The sequence below is a fragment of the Pan troglodytes genome, chromosome 6, assembly GCF_028858775.2.
Source record: "Pan troglodytes isolate AG18354 chromosome 6, NHGRI_mPanTro3-v2.0_pri, whole genome shotgun sequence".
In the NCBI taxonomy this organism is placed as follows: domain Eukaryota; kingdom Metazoa; phylum Chordata; class Mammalia; order Primates; family Hominidae; genus Pan; species Pan troglodytes.
The window spans coordinates 30,543,020-30,563,780 of NC_072404.2; the positions used below are offsets into that span (position 1 = coordinate 30,543,020).

The window sequence follows — 20,761 nt, forward strand, 5'->3', positions numbered from 1 at the left end:
GGCATGACATGGTGCAGACTGCATTCTTGGGACAAAGAGCCACAGAAGGGTGTCTGAGCAGGTGAGTGAAGTGGTCAATTTTAAAACAATCCCATTAGCTACACTGCTGGGATGGAACAGACAGGAAAGAATCAGAGTAGCCAGTTACGAGTCTGTGGCAGAGCCCCTGTAGTCCCAGCTGCTTGGGAGGCCAAGGTGGGAGGACTGCTTGAGCCCGGAGTTCAAGGTTGCAGTGAGCTATGATCCCGCCACTGCACTCCAGCCTAGGTCACAGAGCAAGGCCCTGTCTTTAAGGAAAGTGAGGTGGGGAAGCAGGGAGATGGTATTAGGGCCAGTGGGGAGACGTGCACAGATTCAGGTGCAGCGTGGGAAACAGGTTCACGCCCACAAGGCATCCAACTGGAAGCTGGTGCTGAAGGACGCTAGCAAATGCCAAGATATATAAAAGTGCAAGGCAGAAGGTCAAGAGAATGAAAGGGTGTTTCTGATTGGGCATAAGTGTCTCCTGAGAGGGGAGCTGTGGGTGGAGGAAAGGGTCTCATTGCAGCTGGCATGGCTGAAGCACCTGGCCGGGATACAGATGGAGTCTGCCTCCCTTCGAGGTTTCAAAGGACGACCAGGATCTCTGTCAAATGCAATCCCACCAGGAAGGTAGGGAGAGAGAGCAGGCATGTCTTCTCAAGGGCCCTTCCAACCACTGCAGGTTTATGTCTATGAAGCTATACCAGAACATTCTGTAGCAAGAGCAACAGAAAACGGATGGGCAAAAAAAGAAAAGAAATAGCAGAACTGGTTTAAAATCAGGCAGTGAATCACCCAGAACGATGGCCTGACCACCAAGCCACCATAGGAAGGAGCCACGGAGCTGCCTTCTAGGCCAGGATCCAGAACGAGCCAAGGGAAGGCCGAGATATCTCCAGGGTACCTCTTCTCAGCAGCACAAAGAGGAGTTTATTTTCAAAGACAGTGGAAGCTGGAAAAGATAAAAGCCTTGAAATTGAAATGCAAACAGGAGAGCCCTGCCAGAACAAGGCTGTGTGTCTTTCAAACCCCATCTGAGAAAGAGAGGCTACCTCCACAGAGCTGCATCAGGGCAGGGTCTGGTCACCTCCTGGGACAAACAGGAGGAAGCTCGCATGGGGACCACCACCTAGAGTGGCAGCCCAGGCCTGGGTCCCCGCCACCGAAGGGTCCGCAGAGCACTCCTGGGCATCCTCAGGTGCGTGCCAAGATTTCAGAAAGCCTTACAGAAGTGACGCATCCTTCACTACAGCCAAGATACGGAAATAACGTAACTGTCTGTTGATGGACAAATAGATAAAGAAAATTGATGTATTTACACAATGGAATACTTTTTGGCCATGAAGAAGAAGGAAAGCCTGCCATTTGTGCCAACCTCGATGAACCCAGAGGACAGGATGCTAAATGAAATGACCCAGGCACAAAAAGATGCATACCACATGGTCTTCCTTATACATGGAACTGAAAAAAGCTGAACTCACAGAAGCAGGGGGTAGACTGGTGGTTGCCAGGTGCTGGGAGAAATGGGGAGATGTTGTCAAAGCATGCAAACCTCCAGTTGTAAGCTGGTAAGTTCTGGGGATCTAGCATGGTGATTATAGCTAATAGTACTGCAGTGTTTACTTGAGACTTGCTGAGAGGGTGGACAGTAAGTGTCCTCACCACGCACATGCAAAGGGTAACCATGCTGGGTGATGGATGTGTTCATTAGCTTGACTCAGTAGTAATCCCATCACAATGTCTATGTCTATTGAATCATCACTTGTACATCTTAAACATACAGTTTCTGTGTGTCAATCATACCTCAGTAAGCTGCGGGGGAGTGACACATTCATCACTGGCCATCAGTAAGACTGGACAGGACCACCAAGGCAGACATAGGGGGGCTAGAAACCCAAAAGTGCAGATGGTGACCCTACTTACCACATACAGATAACAGAGACTAGAAGAACAATTTGATCCTCTTCATGATGCACTTTTTTTGGAAGACAAGTCTTTTCAAAGAGAAGGATGACAATAATAACGAAAACGCCCCAGAGTACACAAATTTGGAACTACGGGCCTCAAGGAAGCCACAACACCTGGTATTCTCAGCATTTCTTGGTCCCTGACCGACCTCTTTGACCAACTGCTTCAAACTGACACTTTCTCTTTCTGTCACCTCAGATAAATCATTTCACCGCCCTAAAATGCAGGCTTCTTCATTTGCAGAATGAGAGAGGGAGACTCCGTGCACTCCTTCTGTGCCTCGCCTGTTTCTCCTAGGGATCCTCAACACCCTTCAGCTTGTGGACAGCAGCACACGAGGACACTGAGCATTCTGTTTGAGTCCCTCTAGTGGCTGCTGAATGGCGTAGTGACTCGTGTGGGCTTAGCGAGGGCAGGAGCTGTCTCACGGGAGACTGCCCCCCACCCGCCTTCCACAAATGGGGGAGAAGCAGGAGGCAGCAGCAGGCATGTGCGTGGTCTATCACGGCCCTTTTAAAAACTGCTGTTACAGAAAATGTCAAACTGCACAGGAATAGAGAGGAGGAGCGTGAACCAGTGTGTGCCCATCAGCCAGCTTCAGCCACTGTCCCCTCTCAGCCAAGCCTCCTTCCCTCGGCAGCTGCCCACGCTCACACCCTTTATGCTCCACTCATAATATTTTTAAATCAAACCACAGACATATTACCATTTCATCCGTGAATGTTTCAGTGTACATCTCTCAAAGATAGGATGACTCATTTTTATAAATGTAACTATAATACCATTGTCACACCTAAAAAACTTCACAATTTATTATGTTACATTTACCCACTCATGTCCCTAAGGAGCGGTCACACAGCTTTCATGAGTGAACACAACCTCTTCTCATTGGGAACATGAGGAGGGAAGGGGCTGTGAACACCTAAAGTGAGCAGACACGCTGAACCAAAGCTTGGATTTTCTTCCGTGACAACAGCTGGGTCTCTGCGCTTTGAACACACTCGTGATCAGCAGAGAAAAGTCAAGTTCAGCATGTCTGGCTTCATACTTGTGGAGAGGAGGTGGGGTAACAATAATGATGATAATGCTATTAATAGCAAAGGTGGAGGAATTAATAAATGACCACTGTGCCAGGCGCTTCATAGGCCTCATCTCATTAAATCTTCACACAGCCCTGTGAAGAAATGCCCTTCACCTTCCAGAGACAGGGAAGCCAAGACTCAGCAAGATTCAGCAACTTGCCTGAGACCTCATAGGACATCATGGCACCAGGGTTGATGCCCAGTGTGTCTGATGCGGAGCCCAGGTTGATGCCCAGAGGGCACAGCCCAGCCCTCTACTGTGCTGGTGGAACTTCGCCCCACACCAATGTTGGAGGAGAGGGTGGCATTGCTCCAGGCATCCCTCACCACACCCGTCCCCCAGTGCAGCCCATGTGTCCAGGGACCGTGTCTTGGGACAATCTACGCTCTTCAGACCTCTTTCCCTCTCTTCCCACAGTCTCCAAAGCAGTCGAGTCCTCTGGAAAGCAGTCAAGTCCCTCTGCTGAGGGATCCTCTGCTGGGGGTCCCTCAGCACCCATAGGAGGTGGCACTCACCGAACTGGCCGTCCAGTTTCACGTATAACTCAATGACACCGTAGGCAATGGTGGTGGCAGCTGGGATCTCCAGCACCACGTTGGAGTCCTTGGTGACATTCCCATCCTCCGTCACTGATACCTGTGGGCAAAAGCGCACACTCCCACCTGTGCACTCGGGCTCTCCCAGCTGCTCTGTTCCCCACTGCAGCCAGCCTCGTGCCTTGTACATAAGAGATGCTGAGCAATGTCCACTGAACCGAGTGGAACAGAGGAGCCAGCCAGCATGGGGGATGGGGGGATTCAATCCTTGCTGGCATCAGTACACACATTCCCAAGTAAACGGCCAACCTGGTGGCATCAAAGTGAGATTCTAGAGTGTGGGATACAGTGAAGTTAGGTCTACAGTGCTGTGCAAAGATCATACGATACGTAAGATCACCTCCCAATTCCCTCCATCACAGGTTATGGAAACAACTGAAATCCTAATGAAAACCTTAAACAGTAGCAAAGTTGGACTGGGAGAACCTAGCTGAGAGGGCCCCCTGCCCCGTGCATATCACTCCAGACCCCTGTAGATGCTACACAGTGCTGATAAAACCAGGAACAGAGAGGGAAGTGGGGAGAGGCCGGAGGGAGGAGAGGCAGGAAATGCCAAGAAGTCAGGCACCAAGCTCCTGCCTTTAAACACTCTCACAAACAGGACCCCTTCCCACGATGTCCTGGTGAGAGGAAGGTGAGAATCTATTTGTTGGCCAAACACTGGCAATCAGAGAACTTTTCTTAGCAACTTGATCCTGGTCAGAGTGTGTTGCTTTGGGTTGAGAAATGGCAGCTGGCCTCCTGACTCTGAAAGAATTCAAAACTTTGGCAGAAGTGACTGTGGCAGGAGCACCAGCAGGGCCGGCCTGAGCCATCTCCCATTGGCGCCTCCCTCGCTGCTACCCAGCCCCACCCCAGTAAGAGTGCTGGCCCCAGACCTCTACCTCCAGCTGCTTCCAAATACAACTTTCTGAGTTCCTCTAGAAAAAGCCAAAAGTCATCCCAAGAAATAAATCTCTAAGAAAATATCAGCCACCATGGCAAGCTGGAGGAGAAAGAGTTTGGGGCTGATGGCCACCTAGTCCATTGAAGTTTAGTACTGGCTCACAGATCAGCTTGGTAAGACTGTCAATAACTTAATCTAGAAGAATCTATGTAGAGATAGCTAGATCTTACCTGCCCTAACTCAACCCACAAAGGATTTGCAGCAGCTAATTCCAAGTAATCACTGTGAGAGCCCCAGCTCTGAGAGGCTCTAGGGATTCTCTTGCATTTGGCCTGATCAGTGCCTGTGTGTTCATTTTTCTTGGGGAAACATCTGCCGCCCACAGGAAGAGCACCTGACGCCAGCCTGCCTGGCCCATTTGAGTGCCTGCGACCCTGCCCTGCTTCAGGAATGAACACATCCCGGGACAGTCTGGTGAGACCCAGTCCTAGGCCCCCTCACCCCTGGAGTTGCAGCAAATCAGGAGCAAGCCTGGAGCTGCCAGCACCATAGGGAGAGCCCATCCGAGAGGGGATCAACCCAGGGAAAGCAGCTCCCTATATCCTCAAGGCCTGGATCCAGCAGTGACTGGAGCCAGTTTCCCCAAGTGTTTCAGCTACATGAGCCAATACACTCTTGCTCATTTAAGACAACGTGAGTTGGGTTTCTGTTAACTTGCTACGGAAAGAGTCCTGACTCATGAAGACACCACCCAAAGAGGCCCCCAACCAAGGTCTCCAGGACTGCTCAGCCATGACCGCAGGGCAGCCCGACTGCATGCACCTGCACCGTCTTGGTCTGGATGCCCACGATGCCACCGCACTTCTCCTCGACCTGCGTGTGCTCAGAGATCACACACTTCTGCATCGTCATGATCTTCTGTGTCAAAACGCACAGGACCTCATTCCTTCCCTCCAGCACCTGCTGGAGCACAGGGTTTCTCAGATTTATTGTTCTGAAAAAGAAAAACGGATGTGAGTGGCTTAGTGCCTCAGGGGACATTGGTGTAGTGTGAATTTCCTCTTGCACAGCAGGCAGCTGAGGAGTGAGCAGGTGACAGCCAGGCTTTGTTGATTTCCTCATGATGAAAGAGGTGGCAGGTCACCTGGAAAGACATAAACCAAACTCTCTTGAGGCCACCTCAGAGCTGCCGGGCCTCTGGGGGCCAGGCTAGATGCCAGAGGGAAGGGGGCTTTCAGTCAAACAGCAGCGCCAGTTGTCAAGGAGAAGAAAAGAAAATCAACCAGGGCCAGGCGTGGTGGCTCACACCTGTAATCCCAGCACTTTGGGAGGCTGAGGCAGGCAGATCACTTGAGGTCAGGAGTTCGAGACCAGCCTGGCCAACATGGTGAAACCCTGTCTCCACCAAAAATACAAAAATTAGCCAGGCGTGGTGGTGCACACCTGTAATCCTAGCTACTAAGGAGGCTGAGGCACGAGAATCGCTTGAACCTGGGAGGCGGAGTTTGCAATGAGCTGAGATCGTGCCATTGCGCTCCAGCCAGGGCAACAGAGCAAGACTCCATCTCAAAAAAAAAAAAAAAAAAAAGGAAAAGAAAAGAAAATTAACCAGGAAGGAAACTGCAATCCATGTGCCTTAGACCCTGGAAACTCCACTTTTTTATTTAATCAGAGCTGAGGGATGTCAGACATCACAGCCGTGGCCCAGGGAATACAGGATTATGATGGGAGGAATGGTGACCAATTGCTTCTCATTGAGAAAGGAATAGGCCTAAAGTATGAGTAGCAAGAAGGAAATTAGATTTGAACTAAGAGGAAACTTCTTAACCTGTCTAGGAAAGATGTTTCATCTCTTAGAAGGGGTTTGATGTCTTTTTACACATGGGGAAACTGAGGCTGGTTATGCATGGCCTGTCCAGAGTCACTCAGCAGAGATTTGGGGCTCCCACCCAGCCACTTGAAATTCTGCAAACTTTCAAGAACAGACTAAATTTTTATTTACAGGAGATGATTTCATGCTTAGAAGCAAATGATGAAATAACTTCTCTGGAGATCTCATTCAATACTATGATTCTATGAAATGGACAGGAAAAGAACCAAACTAGAGTTGGTGACAGCACAAGAAAAATTATGGTATCCATGCTGGTCTTTTTTTAAGAGGTTAGTTACCTTGAAAAGCTCAGCACCCATCCCTGACCACACACGTGCTGGGTCACCCATCCTAGACAGACTCAGGTTCTCTGGGCTTCAGAAAGTAGCCCTGGAACTGGAGTGAGTAGCTAGGAAAGTCCCATCTCAATGTAATCACCTGCCCAGAATAGAAACAACTCATGTGTCCATCAACAGATGAATGGAGAAACAAAATGTGTTATAGTCATATAATGAGATATCATACAGCCATAAAAAGAAATGAAGTTGGGCCGGGCACAGTGGCTTATGCCTGTAATCCCAGCACTTTGGGAGGCCGAGGCAGGTGGATCACCTGAGGTCGGGAGTTCGAGACCAGCCTGACCAACATGGAGAAACCCCGTCTCTACTGAAAATGCAAAATTAGCCAGGCACATGCCTGTAATCCCAGCTACTCAGCAGGCTGAGGCAGGAGAATTGCTTGAACCCGGGAGGCGGAGGTTGCGGTGAGCTGAGATTGTGCCACCGCACTCCAGCCTGGGCAACAAGAGCGAAACTCCGTCTCAAAAAAAAAAAAAAAGAAGTGAAGTTCTGACATCTGCTGCAACATGGGTGAACCTTGAAGACATTATGCCAAGTAACACACTCCAGGGACAAATGAGCAATATTGTGTGGTTCCTCATATGAAATATCTGGAATAGGCAAATTCATAATGACAGAAAGCAGATTGGAGGTTACCGGGGCTGCAGGGCTGGAGAAGGGGAGTCACTGCCTGATGGCTGCAGAGTTCCTATTTGAGGTGATGAAGAAGTTCTAGAAATGGAGAGTAGAGATGATGGCTGGCACAACAGGGTGAATGCATTTAATGCCACTGAATTTTACACTTAAAAATGGTTACAACAGTAAATGTTGTGTCTCATCTATTTTACCACAATAACAAATAGATAAGACATAGGAAAAACGGGTTCAATCTTAGTACTGGTTAAGGAAATTCAAATTATAAAAATGTCCCACACATGATAAAAATACATTGATGACAACCACAAAGCTGCCGAGAGACTCCATTTCCAGGAAGGAACAGGAAACAGGGACCCTGGAGCCTGCAGGGCTGGGGTTCGGATCTCAGCTCTGCCCTCCCACTGGGCAAGCTCGAGTGAAGGGCCACCTCTGCACCTAGGTTTTCTCGTGCATGAACTGTTGGTAACAGGGCCCCCTCCTCATGGGGTTCCGTCAGGGTTTAGATGACATGCATGCAGTGAGCCATTAGGGTGTGCCGAGCACAGAGTTAAATGCCACACAAACACTAGCTGGCTCCGCCCACCTTCCCGTGTCCCTCTATGAGGCTCACAAAACAAAGCCACAGTGTGTGCCCCGCATGGGAATTATGGGGCACTGAATTGAGTCAGAGGTACGTTTCCACATCACTCCCTTCTCAAAAGCCTTCGATGGCTCTATCCCATGTCCAGTGCGTTCCCAGGCTGAGGCCCCATGGGATCTGCCCTGCCCCCTGTTGACTTTATCTTCCAGCCTTCTTACTACTCCTTAAAAATGCCAGGTGTGTGCCTACCCCGAGGCTTTGGCACACATTCCCTGATGGCCACATTTCACTGACTCATTGGTCACCTCCTCGGGGAAGCGTTCCCTGCACCCCCATCATGCTATCACACCCTAAGATCACTTCTCTGGAGAGCACATTTCCACAGGATATTTTTCTAGCTCATTCGTTTATCTGCTCATGGCCTGCCTCCTCCATCAAGAATATAAACCCCACAGAGGTGGTGAGTGTGCTCTCCTGTTGACTGCATATCTCAGGGCCAGGATCAATGCCTAGTACATAGGAAGAGCTCAGGAAATATTTTTGGAATAAATGAGTAAATAAAACTTGTGAGGTTTTTTCCTCTATTTGTTGAATGAATATGTACATATGTATTTGTGCATCCACGTGTGAAAGACAGAAGACACGGAAGATGGGGGAAATGGAGGATCTGCAGCTTGGATCAAAAAATGGTGCATAGCAGATGCGATCTTCCTAAGGGATTGCATGTCTTGGTCCCATAGGCAAAGACTTTAAAGATAAAAGCCATTGTAACCACCGGTCAGAACATACATTCAACTGTTCCCTTTCCAATGGTCTCTTCCTTCTATTGCTCAAAATTCTAGCAGATTCTTGAACGTCTGTCTGTGCCCTCACAACTAAGGAATGGGCTCCTCCCAGCTAGACGCACGTCAGACACATCACCGCCTGGCGACGACCCCACAACTGCCGCCTTTAGGAGTCTGATGTGACTCTGCTGGATTGGAAATCACAGCCCTCCTACCTGCCCTAAACAGAATCCACTGAACACTTGACACTGCTCCTAGCCAGTGTGAAATTGTTTGAAAAGAAAAAGCTCAGCCTAGACCACTCAAGACTCCACTGCTTAAAATGCCCACCTCCCTCCAGAACCCCCACCTCAAACACCAAAAGAGAGGGGCAGCCATCTACGCAGGTGGGCAGGCAACTGCCTGCTGTATCCGATAACAGGGCAGTCCTGAGACGCTTGCTGAGTCGCTGCCTTCAAAAGGTCTCTGTGGGGCGGACCAACCGCAGCGCAGGAACAGAAGCTCGCCCAGGGACGGAGACTGTCTCCAAGGCTAGGATTCGGGTGACCAGAAACGTAAGTGTCACACAGCCACAGCTCATGCAGGCCACTGGGAATCCTTCCCTGGGCAACCAAGGCAGGGCTGCCAGAAACTGCAGGCATCATCCACCTAGCAGCAAACACTTCCACCCAAGTCACTGGGATTCTGTTTCCCAGGACAGTGCTGCCACCTTTTGGAAACCAAATGCTGGAAATATTTAATGATCTTTAGTTAGGAGAGGCCCCACAGGGACAGCGGGGAAGCTACACATCAGGGAAAATGGATTTTTCATTTGACTCTCTGAAAAGCAATCTTGGGAGGGAATTCTTCCCCATCTCCTCCCTCAGTCAATTCCACCAAGCCCCAAGCAGCCCCAGGGGGAGAGCTGGTGTCCCCTGGGGACGGTGTTCTCAGGTGCAGACCCAAAACAGTTCAAGGTCACCAGACCCTGGCTCTGGCCCTCCTCAGAACAGAAATCACCATGCAACAGGGCTCCCCTGTGCCCGCCTAGTGCAGAAACCAGCCAAATTTCAATGCAATTTGTTTACTGTATAACCTTATATATTTTATTATAAGCATTTAAAGAGGCCCATGGGTTTCTTCAACTGCTAATAGAGTTCATGAAACAAAACATTTAAAACTCTCAATTGAGGGTTTCAGAAGAGTTTAAAAAAAAAAGAGCCTAGAGAGGTTGATGGTAGAAACCAAAGTCACACAGCTGTGAAGCCCAGGTCTTTTACAATGGCCCACATGGCCATAGCACCCATAGCTGCTGTCTCCCTCTTCTGGGTGAGGGCACCCTTGGGCTGTACTAGGAATTGAATCTTCATCTCTATTAACTCTTGTATTGCTATGTTCATTTCTATATGGAAATATCTTGCCTATGTAACCAGACCAGTAGATGGAGGCTGGAAAAGCAAGTTATACCCAAGTCCTCTGGGAATCCTTATCAGAATATCCATGCCTGCCTGTTCTCTCCAAGCCCATCTCACTCTCCTCGTGGCTGCCGCCCTGTGCCGTCTGACAGTTCTTCCCCAACTTGTCCTGATTTCTTTCCTCTCGGGCCCTGTGAGAGCCACTGAGCAACACAGACAGAATGGCTTTAGAGACACAGAAAACTATTAGTAGTGGTCGCCTCTTGGGTGGGGAACCAGATGGCGGGGAGGGGCTTTTCACCTTTTCTCTTTTGACCTTTTGACATTTAAACCATGTGAATAGATTGCCCAGTTCAAAAAAAAAAAAAAAGTATTTTAAAAAAAGTCCTTCTGGACAGACTGTAAGCTCCTGGAGGACAAAGTACTTGCTCTTTTTATTGGTGCCTAGCCCTGTGCTCTCCACCCAGTTGGGGGATAAAATGAATGGTTTATCACATAAACCCGGGCAGGACTGGAATGAGACCCTCTCCCCAAGTCCAGCCAGGAGCCAATGCCCAAAGACAGGGAAAATGGAGCAGAAGCTCTTCCAGGAGAAAATGAACAAGCAGAGGTTCTTCATCCGCTTCACACATCTAAGGGCAGGCTCCTTGTTCTTCCTGGCGGGGGCGGCAACGTGAAAGCAAGAACAGGAGGCCACTGAGGCAGAGGCGTATATCCTCAACAGAAAGGGCCAGCCCCAAAGGAGCAAGTCTGGAGGCAGGGGAAGGGGGTGCACACTCAGTCGAGAAGAACTCCCTCTCCTCACTCAGGGGCTTGGCTCAACTCCGCCCACCCAGTTCTACTGTGAGGTTGCCCTTCTGCGCGTACCTGGCAGGTCGATATAACACAAAGACCTGGAGTCATCCCAGAATCGGTTCCCTGCTCCAATGTGGTTTAATGTTTGTCCCCTCTAAGTTTCATGTTGAAATGTGATCCCCAGTGCTAGAGGTGGGCCCTGGTGGGAGGTGTCTGGGTCACGGGGGTGGATCCCTCATGAAAGGCTTGGTGCCCGCCTTGCAGTAATGAGTGAGTTTACGCTCTGAGTTCACACTGGTTAAGAGTGTGGTACCTTCCCCCTCACTCTCTCTTGTTCCTCTTTCTTGCTCCTGTTCTTGCCATGTGACATGTTTGCTCCTCTTTCACCTTTTTCCATGACTGGAAGCTTCTGGAGGCCTCCCCAAGAGCAGATGCTGGCACCATGCTTCCCGTACAGCCTACAGAGCCATGAGCCAATTAAACCTCTCTTCTGTATAAATTACCCAGTCTCAGGTATTTCCTTATAATAATGCAAACAGACTAACACAGTCTCCTCCTAGCTGAGCTACTGCTCCAGTCCCGAAGCTTAGTTTGCACATCTGTAAACTGAGAATTTGCTATGAGGGTTACGTTCAGTGAGTTCTTGCATTAAATGACCCACGCTCTACCCAGCAGATGGCAGGGGCTCTGTAAATGTTTTTTTCCTTCCACTATTGGCAGGGAAGGCAAGTCAAGACCCCTTTCCAGGGTGGTCAAAGAAATGGCCAGAATTTTCAGGATGCTTTATAAGGGAGCCCTCAGCCAGGTGTAGCAGGACCAGCCGCAGACAAAACTCCTCAGATACCAAGTTAAACAAGGAAGGGGTTTATTCGGCCGGGAGCATCGGCAAGACTCCTGTCTCAAGAGCCAAGCTCTTGAGTGAGCAATTCCTGTCCCGTTTAAGGGCTCACAACTCTAAGGGGGTGCGCGTGAGAGGGTCGTGATCGATTGAGCAAGCAGGGGGTACGTGACTGGGGGCTGCATGCTCTGCTAATCAGATTGGAACAAAATAGGATGGGGATTTTCACAGTGCTTTTCTGTACAGTGTCTGTAATGTATAGATAACATAACTGATTAGGTCAGGGGTCAATCTTTAACGACCAGGCCCAGGGTGTGACGCCGGGCTGTCTGCTTGTGGATTTCATTTCTGCCTTTTAGTTTTTACTTTTTCTTTCTTTGGAGGCAGAAATTGGGCATAAGACAATATGAGGGGTGGTCCCCTCCCTTAAGGAAGTGGACCCTCAAAGCAATTAAGAGCATGGCTCCATGGACACAGGACAGGAGTTGGATACAAGATGCGGATACATTCAAGACAGCAGCTACATGATACAGGACGAGAGATGGCTGGAAAAGGAGACCAGGCAGGAGCTGCTGGGAGGCGGCAGGCAGAGATGGAGGGAGGGAAGCGTGGCTCAGAGCCCAGCGTGGTTGCTGGGGACCAGAGCAGCCCAGCAGGAAGGGAGGCTCCAGCTCTTCCAGCATCCATCAGCTCCCCAGGCCCAGCCCTAATGAAGCCGCCTCCTCTCCCAGCCTGAAGCTTTAATTTCCATTTTCTCTGCTTCTAAGGCTTTCAAGAGCCAAAATGCAAACTCACAGAGGAGAAACCCAGAGACAACTTTTAAAAGTCTGACAATATCCAAAAGGAGGGAAGCAGGTTTCTTTACCAAAGCATAAAGGAGGTCCCGGGATGCCTCCTGCAGAGACACAGGAGGGCAAGCTTTGTCATGCAGACCCCACACTTCAACTCTCCTTCATTCATCTCCACAAATACCTGAGTTCTGCTATGCTCCAGGCACCAGGGCCAGATGCAAGCTTCTCAGGGAACAGGTCAAGGCAGCCACCACTAGCAGGGTCCTCTTACACAAAAACCCTTGATAATAACAATGGTAGGCTGGGCGCGGTGGCTCACGCCTGTAATCCCAGCACTTTGGGAGGCCGAGGCGGGCGGATCACGAGGTCAGGAGATCGAGACCATCCTGGTTAATATGGTGAAACCCCGTCTCTACTAAAAATACAAAAAATCAGCCCGGCATAGTCCTGGCTACTCGGGAGGCTGAGGCAGAAGAATGGCGTTAACCCGGGAGGCGGAACTTGCAGTGAGCCGAGATCGCCCACTGCACTCCAGCCCGGGGGACAGAGCGAGACTCCGTCTCAAAAAAAAAAAAAAAAAAACCAATGGCCTCAAGGAAGAGTTTCCAATGGAAACCCTGGGGAGCCTGGTAAGGCTCTCCAAACCCCAGGGGACATCATGACAGAGCAGGAGCTTTTGTTGAGTCTGCTGTGGAGAAATTATAAAACTAGAAGGGACCCAAGGGGATTATCTAGCTCTGGGCAGAAACTCAGTTTCATCTTTATTTTCACCTTGATTAATCCATCAGCTATTACTGCCTGGCTGTAGGAAAAGGATTCTAAGGCTGAGTGTGGGCTGGAAGACAGTAAGGAGGAAGAAAGCTGTGATTAAGTGGCAGCGTCTGCTTGGACATGGGAGGGGGATGGCCCTGATCACCTGGATCTAACCCAGTGTCTCTGCTCATTAGTGAAGAATGTGCCCCAGAGAGGTGACAGGCCCACCTGAACCACATGGCCTGTTAGTGGCAGTGCCAAAATCAGGAACTGCATCTTCTGACTCTGAGACCAGTGTGCTTTTCCACTACACTCTTCTAAAGAACAACAAAAAGTGAAAGGCACAAATGCAGACTGAGGAAATGGTGCAATACTGCCAGAGCTGGTTTCAACATCTCCCCAGAAACAGAGATGGGGACATGACAGAGAGCCAAAAGGTGGTGGCCAGCCTGCTGCTCAAGGAATATTAAGCAAGAATTACTAACCTACAGAAACAGAGATATGTATTGATGATAAAGGCTTTAGTAAATCCAGAACTTCTCTCCCAAGGGTTTTGATTTATTGGCTAAAACTACAGTTTACAAAGGATCACACGTGTGTTCACACACCAGCTGTAGAGTAGGAAAATTAGATCCACAGACATTGCCTGTAAACTCCTTGGCTTTGCCTTTGTGACATTTCATTAAGTGGGAAAGTCTGCTTCTCTCTTGATAACCAACCTCCTCCAGTCTACAGAGATGGCAGAGTTTTATTTCAGTAACTGCCCCCTAAAATCCTGGAACACACACACCATTGCCTCCTTCATCTGCCGATTTCCCCTCCAAGGGAGGCTCCATTCACCCTTTTCAAAGACTGTAAGCTTTTTGACAACGAAGGCAGGAGAGCAGCGCTCAAACCACATCTGTGCTGCTTCTGCAGGAACTGTCCCCAGCATCCTGTACCGGGAAGGCTTCAAAACCCTCCCACACTACGAGTCGGGGGTGCCACTAGCTGCCGTCCCCAGCACTGTTCGGGAGCTAGGGGGGCTGTAACGGGAGGAAGAGACAGGGTGCACCCAGCCCTGCCAATGAGTCTTGATTTGTCTCTCGGCCATTCTTGGTCACTCCGTTTTTCTTATCAGGAATCGGGGGCAATTCTGGCCAATGAGACCTGAGGAAAATCTGTTAGGGGTTCTCAAGTTTTTCTCCCTCTTAAAAAGGGACACAAAGAAGAGGCCACTTTTCTGCCTCTGGAGCTTTTGTCTGCAATGTGGCTGCCATTTAGGGACCAAGAGAACTTGAGCTGCCAGGACAAGCAACAGATGGCAGCTGCCACAGGGGCCCACAGAGCCACCGAACTGACCTGCTGCCGTTAACCATTCAGTCAACCGGGACGCACCCTCTTCGAGGTGTTTTCTTATGTGAGATAATAACAAATGTTCTTTGCAACCAGACACCCTAACTGGTATATGAAGTGACCATCATCCTTATTTCAGAAAGCAACAAGAAGCACGAAGAACTCAGAAGCCAAGGGGCTGGGTGAGAATGCAGCTCAGCACCATCCACCCCCGAAGCTCTGCGCCCATCTGCCTCTCCCTCCTGAACCTTCCTGGGCCCTGCATACAGAAGGCGCTTAATGCATGCTTGATTGTTAAAGAACTGGCAGTCTTTTTGCTCCATCCCCTGAGAGCTTCCCAGAGTCAGGAAGTGGATCCTCTTGGAAACGAAAGCAGCCACCCACTGGCTCCCCCGCAGGTACTAGCAGTCCCCATTTCAACCACGTTTCATAACAGAAACTTCCCACACATCAGAGATGCTCAGCCCACAGCCGGGGGCAGGAAATCTCTAGAAACCTCAACTCCTGTGCCCTGGGCCTCCACTTCCAACACAGTGAGATAAGCCCTGCTCTTTCTCTCTCTGTCACTTGGCTGTAATGTAGATGACTTCAGGATTGTAAAATGCTGGGAAAATCAAAATTGGGGCAGAATGCTCACTGCACATTGTTGCCAAAGTGACCAAGTCACCCGCAGACTGTGGCTGCTCCGCCTCTGTCCACATTATAGTCTCTAATACCTTATCTTACTCACATACGACGACCCCTGGAAAGAGAAAGGAAAAAATGACTGAGCACCTGTAGATGTTCAGCCCTTTAGACGAGTAATTAATTAACTGCAACCCGTGGATGAAATGCAGCAAGCCTGGAAGATGATAAACCAAACGCAGCTGATGCCCAGAAGTGACTTCACGCCAAAGCCCTTGGAACATGTGTCTGTTTCCAAGCTCTGTGCATAGAAGTTGGATCGGAAAAATCATGTGTTTAGTGAACCTGGTTTTAAATCCTGAATCTAGGCAAACTAATTAATTTCCACATTCAGGCTCCTCAGTTGTAGAATAAAGATAAACCAATTATCCTTTCAAGCAAACTGGGCTCACAGTGTGCCGAAGGCACTGCGCCAGACCCCACAACAAAGGAGGCAGGGCGTTCCAGGAGGGAAACGGACACAGACACAGGCAACTTCCGACACACTTGACCCTACGGCGTGGTTAGTATCCCACCAGGGGTGATGTGGCTCCTGAAGGAAGTGGGGTCTAACCTAAGGAATACTGAGGAGTTGGCTGGGTGACACAGGAGAAGTGAGTCTGTGTGTGCCCTTCATGCGTCTGTGCAGACAGGAGGAGTGAACATCAGACAAGGATTGGAGGTAGAAGGAGCCTGGAGTATTAATCCCAGGAACTGAAATTAGCTCAGCGACTGACCTGGAGGATGTGAGGGCAACTGGTGAGAGATTAGGCTAGAGATTGAAAGCATGGCTCTGTTGCACAGAGGAGCCTGTGGGCATCCTCCTAGGACAGGGGAGAGCACAGAAGGCATGGCTGGGCAGTAAGGGGATCTGACTGGCTACCCTGTGGACAATTAACTGGAAGGGGAGAGACGAGAACAGGTAAGAGATGGTTGGTGGAGGCCTGCACCATTTCCCAGAGAAACTATCATGAGACTGGGGGAATGGGAACAGATAAGGTTGATATTTAAGAGGTACAATCAACTGGTAAGAGACAAGGTGTGGGAGAGAAAGTGAAGAAGGAGCTATGTCTGATATTCAGATTCCTGGCTAAACCAACTGGACTCATGCCTCACCCACCAGCTCACTGGAGGGTTCAGAGAGATGAGAAGTGCAGTGATGAGTTGAGTCTCTGTGTCAAACACTGTATGAACAGCCCAAGTGGAACAAACATCTGCTCACCTGAATTCTAACTCCTGACTCATCCCAGCCATCCTGACTGTAGACACTGCAGCTCATCAGTTCTGAGACACATATTTTTTTCTTTACATTTTAACGTCTCAGAAATCAGGATGTTTTAAAATTGATAGGTGGCACAGTTTAATTGGCAGTGTTCTTTCTCAATGGTACATAGAATAATGGTGCCTCTTTCAATGGATGACATCTTGGATTTGAAGAAATACAATAATGCCTATCAGTCTTAGAAGAAAATAGTACTTGAATGATTCTTCTTAGGACTTAAATCCTACCTAGTTCCAAAAAGATCTGAAGTTGCCTTTAAAAATAAAGCTCAGCCGGGCACAGTGGCTCACACCTGTAATCCCAGCACTTTGGGAGGCTGAGATGGGCAGATCACAAGGTCAGGAGTTCAAGACCAGCCTGGCCAATATGGTGAAACCCCGTCTCTACTAAAAATGCAAAAATTAGCTGGGCGTGGTGGCACGCACCTGTAGTCCCAGCTACTTGGGAGGCTGAGGCAGGAGAATTGCTTGAACCCAGGAAGCGGAGGTTGCAGTGAGCTGAGATCGCACCACTGCACTCCAGCCTGGGCAACAGCAGAGTGAGACTCCGTCTCAAAAAAAAAATAAAAAATAAAAAATGAAGCTCATCAGACAAGGTGATTTCTGTAAAAAGACTAAAACCACTCCCAAGAACAAGTATTGGAGGGTCCCCAGCACACCCTTCTCTACAGGAAGCCACCTTTACACTGTGAAAGGAAGCAGCAGAAGTCAGACAAGCTTCCAGGGGCTCACTAAAACCAAGACCAGGAGACAGAATAATTTAGAAAAAAAATAATAAATTGGCAGAATTTCAGATAGCACAGAATTTAGTGTGGCCTGGGGGTCTCAGGAAAGACATCTTTTAAAAAGAGTGGATTTGGTGGGGCCTTGAGCTTCACAGCTTTGTTTCCCATAGAGAATATGGTGAGCAGGACAAGGCCCATGAAGGTCTTACTGACATTGCTCAAGGGCTCCATACACCTTTACTTAAGAATCAAATCAACATCTCCTGCCACAAACAAAACATGTACAAAGAACAGCCTGTGTGCTATGCAGACTTCTCCGTAGCCCAGCTACACGTCTGGATCAGCACTTATTTTGGGGAACACGGGTTGCATGCAAGAACCAGAGCCCCGCCGACTTTCACTGGAGGTGGTCAGTCGCTCCACGGTGGAGTTCAGAATGGTGACCACGCAGGTGCCTACCTCCTCCACGGGAGAGGAAAACAAGAGCTCAAACAAAACATCATGCTGCACGTGGAAACGCCAAGGACTTCGCCTCCTTCCTGCAGCTCTGTGGCTCCCTGTCTGGCTCTCAGCAAGCTGCATCACACCTTCCCTCCCAGGGAGCTCTGGCGCTTGCCAGATTTGCTAGGCAGGCTCTATACTTATTGCAAGTGGTAACACTAACAGCTACAACTAATGAGAACTTGCCACATGCCAAGCACTACTATACCTGCCCTATTTATGTTCTCTCATTGAGTTCTCACAGTAACACCGATCCCATTTTGCTAATCAAAGAAATTCTGGGTCGTGAAGGTAGGAAAAGGTGTCCCATGTGTCTTGGTTTAAAGAAAAAGATCTTTGGGTAAGCTGGTTAGGAGGTGGCATAGTAGCATTTATTATGTTATTCCTTAAACCCTCCCTCTTGTTTCCACCACAAATTGTTTTGATTTTTAAAATGAGCCTGAAGTTTACTACCCTGAATTCGGCCTAAAAATACCTCCACTTGCCAATACCAGGAGACCAGCATAAAGAGGTACTGCCAGCCCCTCCCATCCCAGACCTTGGGATGCCCTGGTTTATTGTGACCAGTTACACCTGTCCTGGAAGGAGAAACACAGCGAAAAGAGAATCAGCGACAGGACCAGAATCAGGGAACTCATGTTCTCCAAGTACACATGGACAGAAGTCTTCATTGTTAGGCACAAACTGTTTACTAAAAATAATGATTCCAGTGCTGAGTAAAGCACAAAGACAAATGGGATGATTTTCAAACCCTCTGGTAGCCGTTGGGAAATTGATCAGGTAGGAAGGAAGCCCAGTTCAAACTTTGTTTTTTCCAAGAAAGACATGGCTCCTCAAATCTTTCTCCTTGAAAAACTCCTAAATGTTAAAGGACCAGGAGCAGAGCAAGATGGGTGAATGGAAGCCTCCCGTGATTGTTCTCCCCACAGGAACACCAAAGTCAACAACTATCTATATAAAAAAGCACCTTCATCAGAACCAAAAATCAGGTGAGCAATCACAGTACCTGGTTTTGACTTCATTTTGCTGAAAGAGGCACTGAAGAGGGTAGGAAAGGCAGTCTTGAATTGCCAACACCACCCCTCCCCTATCTCTGGGCAGCAGCCATGTGGCAGAGAGAGAGAAGCCGTGTGCTGTAGGAGGGAGAGCACAGCAACTGTGGGACTTTGCATGGAACTCAGTGCTGCCAACACCGGGCAGAACTCAGCCAGCGCCCACTGAGGGAGCATGTAGACCAGCCCTAGCCAGAGGAGAATCACCCATCCCAGTGGTCAGAACCTGAGTTTTGGCAAGCCTCGCCACCATGGGCTAAAGTGCTTTGGTGTTCTAAATAAACTAGAAAGGCAGTCTAGGCCACAAGGACTGCAGCTCCTAGGCAAGTCCTAGAGCTGTGCTGGGCTCAGAGCCAGTGGATTTGGGGGGTGGGTACACAACCTACTGAGACACCAGCCAGGGTGGCTAAGGGAGTACTGGATCTAACCCTCCCCCACCTCCAAGCAGCACAACATGCAGCTCCAAAAGAGATCCCTTCCTTCTGCTTGAGGAGAGGAGAGGGAAGAGGAAAAAGGACTTTGTACTGTAACCAGAATACCAGCTCAGCCACAGTAGGATAGGGCACCAGGCAGAGTTGTGAGCCCCCACTGCAGACCCTAGCTGCCAGACATTTCTAGAAACACCCTAAGCCAGAATGTAACCTCCTGCCTTAAGGGAAGGATGCAGTTGTGACAGGATTCTTGTTCTTCTGACTAAAGAGCCCTGGGCCCTGCATGATCTGCAACAGTAACCAGGCAATACATGCCATGAGCCTTGGGTGAGACTCTGAGACATGCTGACCCAGCTGTGGTCAGGTGTGACTCGGCACTTTCACAGCTGTGCTGGCTATGAGGAGAGATTCCTTTTGCTTGAGAAAAGCAGAGAGAAAAGAAGACTTTGTCTTGCAGCTTGGGTACCAGCTAAGCACAGTGGGGTAGAGCACCAAGCAAGCCCTTCAAGTCTCTGATTCCAGGTTGTGGCTCTTGTATGGCATTTCTGGACCTACCCAGGCCCACAGGGGACCCCACTGCCCTGAAGAGTGCGTCTCAAACCTGCCAGCATTCACCACAAGCTGACTAAAGAGCCCCTGGCCTTAAGTGAATATGGGTGGTGGCCTGGCAGTGCTCCTTGTGGGCCTGTAGTGCTGGTGGACATGGGTGAGAGTCCTCTGCCTGGGGAAAGGAGAGGGAAGAGTGAAGGGACTTTGTCCTGTGATTTGAGTGCCAGTTGAGCCACAGTAGAGTAGAGCACCACATAGATTTCTAAGGTTTCCAACTCGAGGCCCTGACTCCTGGACAGCATCTCTGGACCCACCTGGGGCCCCAGGGAAATCACCTCATGTCTGAGGGGAAGGACACAAGCCTGGCTGGCTTTACCACCTGCTGATTATACAGCCCTAGGGCCTTGAGCAAACATAGGCAGTAGCCAGGTAGTGGTTACAACAGGCCTTAGGCAAGATCCAGAGCTGTGGTGGCTTCAGTTCTGACCAGTGCAGTCCCAGTGGTGGTGGCCACACAGTTGCTTGTGTCACCTCTCCCCCAGGTCCAGACAGCTCAGCATAGAGAGAGACTCTGTTTTGGAGAAAGTAAGGGAAGAGAACAAGAGTCTCTGCCTGTGATCCAGAGAATTCTTCCAGATCTTATACAAGACCACCAAGGTGGTACCTCTACAAGTCTATAAGAACCACACAGTTACTGGGCTTTGGGTGTCCTCTAATGCAGATACAGCTGCAGTGACAAAAAACTTGGATGACAACACCCAAGTACCTTTGAATACCTGGAAAGTCTTCCTAAGAAGGATGGGTATAAACAAGCCCAGATTGCAAAGGCTGCAATAAACACTTAAATCTTCAAAGCCCAGATACTGACA

The 20,761-nt window shown here is 49.3% G+C and overlaps 1 protein-coding gene across 3 annotated transcripts in view; it reads right to left on the reverse strand.

The window, feature by feature from the left end:
* Window positions 1-20,761, reverse strand: part of GSDME (gasdermin E) — a 59,615-nt gene that overhangs the window by 15,403 nt on the left and 23,451 nt on the right. For all 3 annotated transcript variants that reach the window (XM_003318356.6, XM_001159685.7, XM_063815265.1), the window contains 2 exons: window positions 5,377-5,548; window positions 3,588-3,708 (listed from right to left, as the gene is read on the reverse strand). In XM_003318356.6, coding sequence (XP_003318404.4) covers window positions 3,588-3,708; window positions 5,377-5,548 — 293 coding nt within the window. The remainder of the gene's footprint in view (window positions 1-3,587; window positions 3,709-5,376; window positions 5,549-20,761) is intronic.